This window comes from Akebia trifoliata, chromosome 16, assembly GCF_017979445.1.
Source record: "Akebia trifoliata isolate Shusen 1 chromosome 16, ASM1797944v1, whole genome shotgun sequence".
NCBI lineage: Eukaryota > Viridiplantae > Streptophyta > Magnoliopsida > Ranunculales > Lardizabalaceae > Akebia > Akebia trifoliata.
This window is the reverse complement of record NC_141390.1, coordinates 30,073,425-30,088,289: the sequence shown is the minus strand read 5'-3', so window position 1 is coordinate 30,088,289 and position 14,865 is coordinate 30,073,425. Positions and strand designations below refer to the sequence as shown.

General features: G+C 33.4%; 1 protein-coding gene across 1 annotated transcript; it reads right to left on the bottom strand.

Annotated features, from left to right (window-relative positions):
- SAG21 (senescence-associated gene 21) lies at positions 1-1,043 on the bottom strand. Its single transcript, XM_086429148.1, has 2 exons — positions 792-1,043; positions 1-451 (listed from the first exon to the last, which is right to left on the bottom strand). Exons 1-2 carry the CDS (start codon positions 860-862, stop codon positions 217-219), a joined length of 306 nt encoding a protein of 101 aa, XP_086285274.1. The 5' UTR covers positions 863-1,043; the 3' UTR covers positions 1-216.
- Positions 1,044-14,865: the final 13,822 nt, after the last annotated feature.

Below are 14,865 nucleotides of genomic sequence, written 5' to 3'. Positions count from 1 at the left end.
TGACAACTCATCAAAATATTTCAGATTAAACTCTTGTTAATATTTTTAAAAAAAAAACACATCATAATTTAAAAGACCCACCCTACAAAATTCCAACTACTGATGAATTGTAGAATACGCCTCGAGTCGAGGGGACACGCCACAAGGGATGTGTGATTCAAAATCAACACCACCACTTTTTTTTTTCTTTCTTTTAATAAGTTTGTAATATTCTTCTTAGTGTTGCCTGATCTTGTGGTTCAGGACTATCTCACGAAGGTCAGCCACGTCAATCTCAACCGCTTGATTCTCTGGCCTATAGTATCCAGTGATTGGGTCTGGGACCCATGGAGAAGTCTCTGATTCTTCTTTAATGATCACCTTCTCCTCTGTTCGTTTCACGATTCCATTTCTGGCCCCACTTACTATACTTGTCCTAACGCCTTGCCCTGCCACCGCAGAGAAACCCCTTCTGTAACATCAGATCATCAACACAAATATTAAATAACGCAAAAATAATAATAATAATTTAAAATTGCTAACGTGCGCTATAGGTTATATCGGTTCCAAATCCAATGGTTAAATGGACCGTAGATTCATCCAAGTGTGTAGTACTGGATAGAAACTCCTCTGTTCAGATTAGAACAGAGAAAACAGAGCATAGGAAGCGATGGGGTGCGATTAGAACGGAGAGATTGGCCATTATTAACAAATCAGATACGAAACAAAATTATCTGAACCGTTAATCTCTAGGTAGTTCAATCCCACGGCTAAGAATCCAAATTTAACTAGAATCAGTACTTCTCTCTCACCTGTTAATAGCTAATAAGAAACCATCGACGAGAGCAGGAAGACGCATAGCGTTGGAGAAAGAGCGAGCCATTGATTAGGTTTGAATGAGAGAAATTAAGATAAGTTTGCTACTGAAGAAGCTTTTAATTTCTTCTTATTTGATTTTTTTTCAAAAATAAATTCTTCCACAGCAGACAACAAGAAACCTTATCAAAGACTACTCTCTCTCTCTCTCTCTCTGATTGTTCGGGGCGAAGATGAGAAATAAGAGAATGGGGTTCTGGGGTTTAAATAGAAAGAGAAGGAGAGGAAGGAAAGAAGGAAGGTTACGTAGGCGTTCCAGAGAGTAAGAACGCGTCAATGGTTGGCAAATTAAGGTCCTTTTGAAGTCTGACACGTGTTCAGTGGGAACACGGATCCTTCCTACGTTTTCCAAACCTATAATGCGTTTTGAGTCTTGAGTCTTGGTCAATTAATCTTACACTTTTAATTCCACGTGAAGTTAATACAAGTGTGTGGACCAGAGACATAGTTGACTGCTTTTTCTCCGCACCTGAAGAATTTATTTCGGGTGTAATATCTACTGACTATATTTTACCGAGGAAGCGGATCCTCTCTATCACACGGTTCCTGTAGCGACACCACACTTTAAACGGTTGGAAGAGTGCCAAATCACAAATAAAATAGGATCTCATAACTTAAAAGCTGTGGAGTTCAATAATTGCTTATTTTTAAAGACATGGATCTGTATAAAACAAAAATACTTATTTTTTAATCGTGATAATCTAACTACCGCACGCTCAACCGACTACCGTGACAAGTTCGAGAATCTTGTGACAATTAAGTGTGCCGTGTGGGATAGTCAGATTGTCACGATTCTATTTTTTTTAATCAGATTTAAATCATGATCACAAGAGGTTACAATGTTAATTTTCTTTTTTTTTAAAGAGTCATGCTGGAATGATCTCAAATTGGAATCTCATATCGCACTTCTTTGACATGAAAGTCGAGATGAACCATAGATATTTTTCATCTTTATGAAAAGTATCTATGATTCTCATACAATTTTACGTTAAGAAATGCGATATGAGATTTCAATATAACGTCACTTCAACATTATTCTTTTAAATAATGCCTCTCTCTCTCTCTCTCTCTCTCTCTCTCTCTCTCTCTCTCTCTCTCTCTCTCATCCTTTCAAAGTGTACTACAAGGTCGTTATATGAACTTGTGTTATAGTGGATCCACTTCACATTATCGAAAGAGAGGCCGACTTTGAAAGAACCCTCCCCGTTACAAGACGCATGAGTGAGTTTTTGAGTTATTCTACGAGAATCGAAGTTAGAAATGATTACACTAATTTAAAAGCCAAAAAAATAAAAAAAAAATCTATCATGCTACTAAAAAAAAAATTTCTATCATGCTCCCACTATTATGATTACGTGCAGCACCTTATGCATGTTTCCAAAGTAGGAGTTCCACACTTGAAAGAAAATAAAACCTTAGGCCTATTAGATTCATGTTCTAGAGATTGAAAATGGACAGTCAAAATTTTGTTTTGCTTTGATCAAAGATTTTGAAAATGGACGGTCATTGAACTTTCAAATTGACATTGACAAATTTTATTATTGTGACAATCAACCGTGGTAAAATGCTATGGTGTGCTACAAGAAAGAAGTACTACATAGGATTTCACTTCATTAATAATTTAATTTCCCCAATTAATTGGAAGAGGATTCAAAGAGCTTGCATTTTGTTGACGTGTGCTCTCAAGGCACATATTAAGATGTATTAAATACACCTTGAAAATAAACATTTGAAAGTATTTTTTTTATAGAAAAATGTTCATTTGAGGACAGTTCAGGGTTTTTTGTTAATATGTGACCTAAGGGCACCCGTTAATATGCAATAAACACACTTGGAAAATTTAATTTTGTATTGAAAATGCCCATAAACTTTTTTTTTTACCAAGATACTATTTATTCCCAATGTGTATTTATCATACTTTGATGTTTGCCCAAAGGGCGTGTAACAAAACCCAATTAAGGTTGAAAATTTCTTTTTTGGTGATGTATGTAATGCATCTTAACGTGTGCTCTTAGGACACACATTAAAGTGAAATAAATACACATTGAGAATAATCAACTAAAGTTATTTTGAAGAAAAAAATATTTTTTTAAGGATATTTTCAGCACAAATTTCAATTTTCCAAATGTATTCATTGCTCTTTAACGTATGCCCTTAGGACACACATTAACAAGACCCTTAGTTTTAAGCAGTGAGTAAAATATTCAAGGGATATTTATGAAAAAAGATCAACTTTTGACAAATGTACAATTCCGGCTCACTGTTCATTTTAATTATCAAAACGCGAACGATAACAAATTCGAAGGTTTTTAAAGTGATCATTTTACAGCTTTAAAGTGAATAATTGGAAATAATCACTTTACACTTGCGAAATTATCACTTCAAAATCGTCGAATTCGTTATCATTCTTCGGAAAAAAAAAAATTTAACGAAAACGTGATCATTTATGTTTGGTAATTAAAATGAACAATGAACTGAAACAGGGGCAGATTTAGAGTGGGACTGTGGGAGTACTTACCCTCACAAGAGTTTTTAAATTCTATGAAATAATGTGTTATTGCGACAGATTTTAAGGATGGATAAAGAAATTTACCACTATTGCCCCCATAATTTTTTTTCTACTCTTAACTGCCCCCACATGAGCAAAATCCTGATTCCGCCGCTGAGTTGGAATCCAAAATCATAAATATCTCATTTTCAGCTCCGAAATAGTTAATCACCCAATATTCAAACTTTGTAATATATTATTGGTGGGGCTCTGATAGGGCATATAAACTGTCTAGAAGCGAAGACCTGGTAGGGTAGAATGATAAAGGCGGCGGCGGAAATTCTAGGAATCTCGACCACTCGCCTCGTGAAGGGTCCAAGTTACTTCTCATCATCCATTATTTATTCTTGAAACTGATTTATCATTTATAGCCTCGTGAAGAGGCGAAGAGACTTCTCTTTCCTTCATTTTTTTAAATCTACTTGAAACCGACTTCAAAAGTAAATTTGTCCTTCACAGAAAATATCAAACAAAAATATCGAAAAGTAATAATAATAAAAAAATCAATTATTGAAGCGTAGAGTTAGCTGTCAATGCAATGTATCTCCACTTTTAGACTGTAAACACCAAGCGTTGCTAACGTGCGATGTTGGTGTTTCTTTTTGTGTTAAACGAACAGCAACCACTCTCATCGACATTGCTCAAGAGAAGTAGAGACAATGCTTCAGAGTAACTCTTACACATGCGGTGCTCCTACTAGGGGTGTCAGACAGTTTGATTTTGGTTCGACTAAAAAGTACTTGACATTGGGAACATCATATTGGTTTTATGGTTTAAGTGTAAAAAACAGGGGAGATTTGTCGGACAGCCCTATCTGATGTAATTTCATTTTAAAAACTCTATTATTTTTGTCAAGTTTGTTGCTAAACAAGCTTTACTTTTACTTTATGAATTAACTTAGATTTCAAATCTTACTAGGGTCATTGATTCTAAGTTTCAAGGAAAAACTCAGATTAAAAAATAATAATAATAATAAATTGGTCGAAGGTGTTGATAAAGGATGATTATAGAACTTTAAAATTAAAAACTAGAATTCAACTGTAAAAATTAATTCTATTTTTTTCTTTAAACTTCTTAGAATTTTGTTCTTTATAAAATTATGGCATCATATCATATTTTTGGATGCCACAAATTGATGTGATCAAGATCACCTCCAAGTATGTTAATTAACAAATTAACTGTCTCAATTTGAATTTTTGACGTGGATCCCCACTTTAAGGTTTGTTGGGTAACAAACTTAATAATGTAAGGATTGGTAGGTCACAAACTTCATAAAGTAAGATTCTTTAGAGTTGTCTTTTTCATTTAAAATATCTAATTTTACCAAAATACCCTCATATGATTATTCCCAAGGTGTACTTCTTTGTAAATCTCTCTTAATGTAATGTATATTAGTTACGAAAATCTTCAACCATCTATAATAAATTGATTTTTTTTTTTACAAATATATTAATTTGAGATACCCATGAGTATTTGATGGATGGAATCATATCGATTATGGTTCTACGATTTCAATTCCTTTTAGATATGGATTAAAATGGATTGGGTTCAGATTAGATATAAGTATATCCAAATCCAGACCCTACTAGTTAAAACCATATTCAATCATTTTGCTTTCACTAAATTCGTATCCAAAGCCGATCTCGACCAAATTAATTGATTCAGCTCGGTCGAGTCAAATAATTTTGAATTGTTCAAGGTTATTTAAAAAAATTTGTTAAAGGTGGCCAAAAGATAACTTGAACTCAATACCCCCTTTTTTTTAGGGAGGCCTTGACCATTATGCCAAACACTGATTAGTTGAGGAAAAATGTCTGGAAAACTATATATGTATATATATAACTTACAAAATAATATATCATTTGGATATAGACGGATATAGGTATGGATCTGTATTAGACCCGGATCAGTCTTGGGTCAAGGGACATCAACCTATATCTAACCCATTTTTAATTCAGATATACTTGAAATAACCAAAACTGTTAAATTTAGCTTTCAGATAAAATCCAACCCATTTTACGCCTTACGTTTAGACCCAATTCTCATTGAATATAGATCAAGGATTTAAAACTGAGGTAAGTGTTTGAAGAATATGAAATCGTTTTGGAAAGAGGTACGAACTAAAAGATGACTAGATTTTAGGAATAAAAATAATGATTTTATGTCTAAAAATTCATTATCTTTATTATTATAATGAGAGAAGGCGGAATAGAAATAGTTCAACACCAAATTATATGGATCCCACAAATGCCCCACCTTTACTTTTAAAACTTATAACATTTTGGTCAAAAATCAAGAAAATTGCAGCCAACCATCCTAGAATCATGGTGGTTAGTTTTCAAAATTATTCAAATATATTTTTTATTATGTAATATTTAAAGTCACTTTAATAAATATTTTAAATTACAAATAAGCCCTTTTGCTACATGTGTTTTTGCTCATGCCACCTTCTAGTGAGTAATATTAACATATAAGCAAAGTCACAAAATGTGCAATTTATTGAAAAAATAATAAATTAAGTTACCATTTTAATAGTTGTCAATTAAATTACGATTTTCTTTTTAAAAAAACAACCAAGTTTTTAATAAAAATCTTTGATTTAAAAAATAACGATATAACATGATTTAATCCCTTTTTTTTTAAAAAATCGGGATTATTTTTATTTTTTTGCATTTTTTAAGTATCAATTTTTTTTTTCATTTAATATATAAACTACATATTTTACTTAAAATAATTATTTTAACTTTTAATTTATCTGATATTTTTCTGACCTTAACGATTTTTTTCAAAGCTTTCTCTTGCTGAATTACTCATGAAGTGTCACTGTGCATATAAGATAACAACGAGGCAGTAGAGTCGCTAAATTTGAGAGTTAATAGGGTATGTTTGTGTGGCTTCACATAACCATTGTCACGTTAAGTTTTTTATTTATTTATTTATTTTTTGTGTGTGCATATAACTCAGATTCTTATTTTTGAGATATTTGAAATTTTAATTGAATAAAAGATCTTATTCTTTCCTTATATAATTTTTGAGATGTTTGAAATTTTAATTGAATAAAAGATCTTATTATTTCATAAATAAACCAATACTAATCCCTAAAATAACCTATATTACTTTCTATTCTCATATCAGCCATTGGACCTTACAAGATTTCTTCTAAATTACCCAACGGGTGGTTAATTAAGATGGTAAGATGCGACTGGGTGTGCTCTCCAAGTCGTGACTCCAAGTCTCTATATGCTCTTCTGGAGAAATGTGACTACTTAAATGTCGTAACACATGACAGGGTGGGATGGTATGTGTGGCCCCAAGAAGATTAGTCTTACCAAAGGTGGGGATTATTGAGCAAATGAACCCAACGAGAGAGGTGGGCCAAACCTCTATAAATATAATATACATGAAGTGTTATTGTCAACACCTAGACATAAATGTATATGTCAAGGTTGAAAGCCTGGCTTGTGCTGTCACAGTGTGACCTAAATGTTAGGAGCTTAACGTTAGTATCTAATTATCATCAATTCCACCATCTTACTTCCCAATTGAAATAGTGGGTCCCCTCAACAATGATTGATAAGATGCCCATTTGACCTCGGTCTACTCCAATAGATTATTGAAAAATAAATCAAATGCCTTTTACTTCAACTTCTAGCCAAAACCCTCCTGATGTTTTTAATCCAAAATCAGTTGTCTTCAACATTGTGATATATTATTCTTTATTTATTCGATCTTATCTTAAATCCAAGATTATTTAACTTCCCAAAAGTTTTATATTGATTTTTCATTTTAAAACTAATTATCATTCCTTTCTACATTTTTTTATGATAAATAATTTTAAATTATTTAATCTTATTTTCAATCAACCTTATATTAATCCCTTTTAAATATATTAAATATTTTTTTTATAAATTTTATTATTTTCTATATCCCAAAATATATATATATATATATATATATATATATATATATATGGGAATGTTCAGCACCCTAAGTTTTACCACCACTTTAACAAACGTTTTTTGTCCTACATGGGTTAGAAGTTTTGGAATGAGCTGATTTTTGGTGAGGATGATCTCCTCACCATAGAGATCATCCTCACCAAAAATCAGCTCATTCCGAAACTTCTAACCCATGTAAGACAAAACGCGTTTGTTAAAGTGTGTGGTAAAACTAAGGTGGTGAACGGGACCCTATATGGGAAATGTTCAGCACCCTAAGTTTTACCACACATTTTAACAAACGTTTTTTGTCCTACATGGGTTAGAAGTTTTGGAATGAGTTGATTTTTGGTGAGGATGATCTCTATGATTAGAAGATCATCCTCCCCAAAAATCAGCCCATTCCGAAATGTTTAGCCCCATGTTTACACGTTGAAAATCGTGGACCGTCCATTTTTTGTAAATCAATTTTGATGGGGTTAGAAGTTTTGGAATGAGCTGATTTTTGGTGAGGATGATCTCCTCACCATAGAGATCATCCTCACCAAAAATCAGCTCATTCCGAAACTTCTAACCCATGTAAGACAAAACGCGTTTGTTAAAGTGTGTGGTAAAACTAAGGGTGGTGAACGGGACCCTATATATATATATATATGGGAGCACTTGTCCCTACAAGAGTTTTCAAATTTTATAAATTAATGTGCTATTTCGAAAGATTTTAACGGTGGATAAAGAAATCTATAATTATTGCCCTCACAATTTATTTTTTTCCCACTCTTAATTGCTCTCACAACTATTTTGTTTACTATTAATTGTCCCCACAAAAAATTTTTTACTCTTGGTTACCCTCACATGAGCAAAATCGTGACTCTGCGCCTGTGGTTGAAGATGAAGGGAGTTGGAAGGGTTTTTCAATGTCAATCCAACCTTTCACAATAAAATAAAAAGGTTAATAATGGCACACCAACTTTTGCTAACCCCACACCAACTTTGAGCAATTATTTGATGATTTACATTGGAAAAATTGGTGTGGCAATAGCAGCTCTCTAGAATAAATCAACCTAAATTCAACGAGAGAATTATGATGAATCACATCATTTCCTCGTGTTTTCGCAGCAAAAGTTGAAACAAAAAAGTCTTAAAAAAAGCTGAAATGGAAAGTTACGCGTGGGTTTGAAGATTAATTCAACCATATTGAAAATTATGCTGAGAAAGAGAGCAGAAATCATAATGGAAATAGAGAAAAAAAAACATGCGGCAGTATGCATTCTCTATTTTCTAGAAGTCGAGTGACTGGAAATTACAAACTGGTCCTTCTTTGATACTTTTTAAAAAGAGAAATTGAATTTGTCAATCCTAATAATAAGTGAAACTAATCGTATTTTGGTCCACAAAAATACGTTTTGGACTTTTCTCTTTGCTACCTCTCTGTTTTCTTCGCACGCATATGCATGTGTGTCTATTTTTCTTCGATTTGGTGAAGAAATGGCAATGATGACGGATTAAGACATTGTAGAATAATGCTGGAGTGACCTCAATTCCCACTTTATTGATGTGACGTTTTTCGCTTATATCTCCCGTAGCCAAGTCAGGGGGAAATTAAAAGTGAAAAAAATAGTCATCGGGGCAATTGAGAGATAAATTTTCTTTTTTTGGGCAATACTGGCAAATATCTTTATTGGCCGCTAAAATTGGTTGCAACAGCACATTAATCCATAGAATTTAAAAATTCTTGTGGGGGCAAGTGCCCCCACTCTAGATCCACCCCTGTATATCTTGATGAAAAGCATCTATGGTTCTGTATACACCTTCACGTCAACAAAGTGTGAATTGAGGTCACTCGACCTCATCCCAATCTCCTTATTTCACATCTTTCTCACACACACTTTCTATAAGGGTTTTCTAGTCTCGTCCCACGCTTGAGGCTTTTCGTCAACATGATAGCTGGGATTTAAGTAAGATATATATATATATATATATCTTATCGGGATACAAATTTTTCTAAGAGGACATTTCTCTTGAGAATCCCTAGCATCCCAACCGTTGTGTTATGGATAGCCTCACCGCATGAGTTGAGGCTAGCATTTTACTTAATTAGCAATACTTATAAGAAATATAGAGGGTATTTGTTTTCACCTTGTATCTAATTTGATAGGTGGTCTTCTTCTTTGCTGAGGTCTATTCATTTTGGTTGATGTTTAAAGTGCACCATCGATTTTCTTCGATTGTACATCCCTCGTAACTCAAGGAAAAGAATCTATTATTCTAGGTGCACCACCATCACCATAGTGTTGTAGGAAGTAGTTTAGTATTTTTCTATCTTTAGTGCTCTGAGAGGAGAATAAATCCCCTTAGAGCACCTCCAACTCCAATGAAAATCTCTATTTTAGAGCACTAAGAAATTATTTTTAATGATAAAGTAATTTTATAGCTTCACAATGTTAAACTCATCTAAAATTGCAACTTGGTCTGGCTTGCCTGAACACAACCCGAGTGATGGTGAACCTGGGTTGAGTTATATAGAATATGAGTTGAGCTTGGCTTGGAATAATGCAACCAGACCTTAATTCGGTTTAGTTTTGGTTGATGGTTCAGGCAACCAACTCAACCCAAACCTAGGCTACACAGTAATGTATAAATATTTTTTATACATTATTATATTTTTTAAAGAATAATGTTTGAAGTGACCTCAAGTTGAACCTCATATCCCACTTCTTGACATGAAAGTGGATAGGAATCATAGTTGCCTTTTCACTCGTATCTCAATGAAAAACATCTATGGTTTCCATACACTTTCACATCAAGAAGTGCAATATGAGGTTCCAATCTGAGGTCAATCCAGCATGACTCACAACATGAAAAAAGCCTATATTTGATGGCCCAAGGCTGTCGAAGTTCATAAAATTTGTCAGGCCAAGGCGTCAAAATTTTCATTGTCAATTTTTTTTTCGACGGATTGAAACCATTAAATTAATGAAGGATGGGAGAAATTTGATGGCTCTAAGCCGGCGAATTCGGGATCATAAAAAATTTCAATGGCCATAGGCCGTCAGAATTAACTTTTTAAAATTTGTGGGCTTTGGCCCATCAAATTTTCTTGTCAAAATTTTCAGTTTTCACATAATGACTCTTTCTTAAATATTTCTCTTTTAAAATACAAAATATGTATTTATATTAATTATATTTCTTGTTCAAGATATAAATTGAGTCATGCTAGAGTGACCTCAAGATTGTACCTGACATCTCACATCTTGACGTTAAGGTGTGTAGGAACCAGATATCGTTCGTACACACTCTCACATCAAGATGTGCGATATGAGGTACAATCTTCAGGTCACTTCAGCATTAGTCATTTAAAATTCCTTTGCCAATCAAAACAAAATTAGACTTTTTTTGTCTGGTCCAACCCGTCCAAAACTAGGGGTGTCAATGGGTGGGTTTGGGCTGGGCTTGGTTGAGCCCTATCCCGCCTCTACTTAGACTAGCCCTATATCGTCATTGGGCCTAAGTCAACTAAGTCCTAGCCTAGCCCTAATGGACTTGGGCTTGAATCGACCCAGGTTCAAGAAAAATAAAAGGACTAAAATTCAATAGTTTAAATGAAATAAATATATTTTTCAAATAAATTTTGTTTGTGTATTTGAATATTATCCAATTAAATTTGAAATTAATGTATTATTATTAACCTATAAAATTTATAGATCATATTAAATTGTAAGCAATCAATAAATTTTAATATTGTTTCGAAATATTTATATTTATTTAATTAAATATACTATGAATATTTCTATAAGATTTAGTGGCAGTCGGGCTGGGCTGGAGGTCCTAGTCCAACCCGGATTTGACGGGTTGAAAATTATTGACACTAGCCTTACCTTTGCTGGCTCAATAGGAAGGCCCTAACCCCTTTTTCCTTGGACGGGTTGGGCTGGGATATCGGGCCAACGGGTTCAATTGAACCATACCCAAATCTACCTAATTCGGGCTAATCTGAGCTCAACCCAAGTTTAGAAGCTCAAAGTCAGGTTGAGCTTAGATTAATGAGTTCAGGGTCAATGCTCAAGTTTCGTTGAGCTGAGCTAGAGTTGAGGGTTCTACCACTTGGTTTGAACCTGGGTCTACCCTCCAAGCCACCCAAGTTCTATCCCTACTTTCAACTCAAAAAATGCGAGACCTCAACACGTGGGCGGACGCTATTTATCAGCATCAATGATTTTTGGGGCACCTCCACTTCAGTAATGTGTGAAACGATGCAAATTTCAATGTTACTCTAGCATGACTCATAAGTGGAGCTCCACACAGAACCATAGATAATTTTCACTCATATCCCGATGAAAATCATATATGGTTCCGTAGAAACATCCAAGTTAGCAATGTGTGAAACAATGTCAATTCAAAAAGATTGCTGGCTCTATTGGGCCTCAAGGGGTATCTATGTAGGCCTAATCACTCGATACATTTAGACATGATTATTCTTCTTGACTAAAATAATTATAGATACTTAGATATACAATCAACAAGGAAGGGTGGATATTGTATATTAAATCCACATTAGATTCTCTTGTATTAATTACAAAAAAAATTCTCTCATTACAATATTAAGGACAAGACATGCTAATATACAATGACGTTGAGTAGACTTTTGAATTCTGACTTAATTATGTTAAAGATTAATATGTCGATTCTTACCATTATAAATTTTGTTATTAGTTCTTTTTTGTGATAGCCTGACTATCGTTATATATGGTAAATGTATGAATCACTTGTTCACTAAATGCATGTCTGCCAATGCTTTTTGAAGTTATATTGTGTTTTTTACATGTTGTGGCAAGTGCAATGGTTCAGGTTTCATTGTAGAATGAGTGATTATTTTTCGATCCCCGCAAAATTGCACCACTTGACATGGTTAGTGCAAATCTAATGAGTCGTATATAAACATTGATTCTTTGTTATCTATATTCAAATTAGCATCATTATAACTTTCTAATATAATAAAACTAATAATTATAGGTCAAATCATGATTTACAAAAGGATTAAGACATAATTACTAAGAAAATGATTGTGGGTTATTTCGACAATAAAACCAACCTCGTTACAAAAGTTTTTGGATTGAGCTCATGATTTTAAGCCTCGTTTTGACGTCTCGTCCATGAACGAGGACGAGTCATCTCGAACGAGATATCTAATTTATTTGATTCATCTGGGACGAAATTTAAAAAAAAAAAAAAAAAAAAATGCCTAAGAATTATAATAAACCATGTCTTTGAGATGACTTGTCAACTCGTCTCGTTGGTGGACGATACTGAGACAACTTGTACAAGTCATCTTGGTCTTGGACTTGATTTAATACCATGGATTGAATAGATAACAACAAAGATAGAACAACAAAGACGACGTCATATAGACATGTTTTAAAGCATTGAAAGACTTTAAACTCATTACGAAACTCCCTCTCTTTTCAAAAAAAAGGCAGAGCAACAAGTCTTTATCTCAAATATGGACTAAAAAGGGACCTCACAACAAATATAGATCAATTGGGGTCCACTTTTTAAAAGATCATACTTACAAGGATCTTTGATGTATTTTTATAAAAGAGTAAACCACACTTTGACCCCCTGTGGTTTGGGATAATTCCATGTTGATCCCCTAACATTTTGACAATTGCACTTACCTCCCTCTCACATACGGTATTAAAACTTAAAATACATATGTTATTTTACTATTTTACCCTCTTAATTTTTCATTTTTTATAGTAAATTACACTTGCACCTCTTGTGGTTTGGTGTAATTCTATATTGACCCCCTAGTGTTTTGACAATTGCACTTACCTCCCTTATCATTATCCAAGGGGCTCACTTACCCCCTTCCATGATTCCATCTAATTGTCATCGACCAAATAGTTAAAAATTTATTTTTATTTTTATAAAGGCCATTTTACCCTTTTTAAAATACTTCTTTTTAATAAATAAAAATACCATGCGAAAAATGGGTTCATGCATAAGAGTGTGAATGCCTAGACATGGGCATTTTTAATTATCATTTTCAATTTTATTTGTTTAAATAAAAAAGATAAAATCAGAGGATAAAATAGTAAAATAACATCTAAATTTTGACACAGCCAATGAAAGGGGAGGTAAATGCAATAATCAAAAGATTAGTGGGTCAACATGAATCCATACTTAACTACAGGGGGTCAAAGTATAATTTACTCTTTTTTATATTAAAAACAATTAAATTTTACAAAAACTACAAAATGACCTTGTCTAAGGGTCTACACTCTCATGCCTAAACCCATTCGTTCACAGGGATATTTTCGTTTATAAAAATAGTCATGCTGAGTGATCTCAACATTTGACTTCATATCACACATCTTGACGTGAAAGTGGATAGGAATCATAGATGGTTTTTCACTTGTATCTCTAGGAAAAATATCTATGATTCCGATACACTTTTACGTCGAAGTGTGAGATGTGAGGGCTAATCTTGAGGTCACTCAGTATTATTCTTATAAAAAATTAACATTTTCAAAAGGGGAAACTTATCTTTATAAAAAGTAAAATAAAAATCATTCTTTTTAACTGTTTGATTGACCTTGTAGACAAAAGAGAGGTACGTAAGCGAGTTCGTAAGATAAACTATAGGGCATATAGGGGAGGTAAATGCAATTGTCAAAACATCAAGAGGTCGACATAGAATTATACCAAATTACAAGGGGTGAAAGTTTAATTTACATTTTTTTAAATATCAAAAATATCCTTCACGTGATATGGAGCCTCTCCAAGTTTTGGTAAACATTTGAGATACCCCAATATTTTAAAATTGATAACATGCCTCATGACCCCGATCTCTCATAGATTAATGAAAGAATCGTGCTGGAGTAACATTGAAATTGACATCGTTTAGGACATTGGTGCGCACAAATCCATAGATGCTTCTCATTCATATCTCGATGAAAAGTATTTATGATTTTATAGAGACATCCACGTAAGCAATATCTCAAGTAATGTCAATTTCAATGTTACTTCAGCATTTTCCGCAATGAAAATTGAGCAATATTATTATCATCCCTATCACCATTATCCCAATAATCATTGTCTTAGAGGGCAAAAAAGGAATATAGGTCATTTTTCATGAATTTACAAGAGAAGACTGTGGTAAAGGGACATGCCATCAATTTTCAAAATATTCACCAAAACATAGAGGAATTGATTTTTTTTTAGAAGGGTATTTTAGGTACTCTAAAAAAAAAAGTGGACCTCAAATAGTCCATATTTCTTGTGAGGGGGCGTTTTGATTTATATTGTCAAATAGATTTTCTTTCAGGTTGCTTTCCCTTACCTCAGCCCAGACGATAGTTTTTCTTGCCCACGTTCATGTACCAAAGAAATCTAAATTCTCCAATCATACAATCTGATAAAATCAAACATTAACGTCTCTGATGTCTACTATGACCCCACCACCAACAGCACCAAGTCCCCCCACCCACGTTTCTAATATATTCTCAATTATGAACCCACTCTTTC

What these genes read in the sequence shown, in the direction of transcription:
- SAG21 (XM_086429148.1), bottom strand. Translation starts at nt 862, where the DNA reads ATGGCTCGCTCTTTCTCCAACGCTATGCGTCTTCCTGCTCTCGTCGAT. An exon ending in TTCTTATTAGCTATTAACAG is followed by an intron (nt 452 to 791) that starts GTGAGAGAGAAG and finishes CTGATGTTACAG; the next exon opens with AAGGGGTTTCTCTGCGGTGG.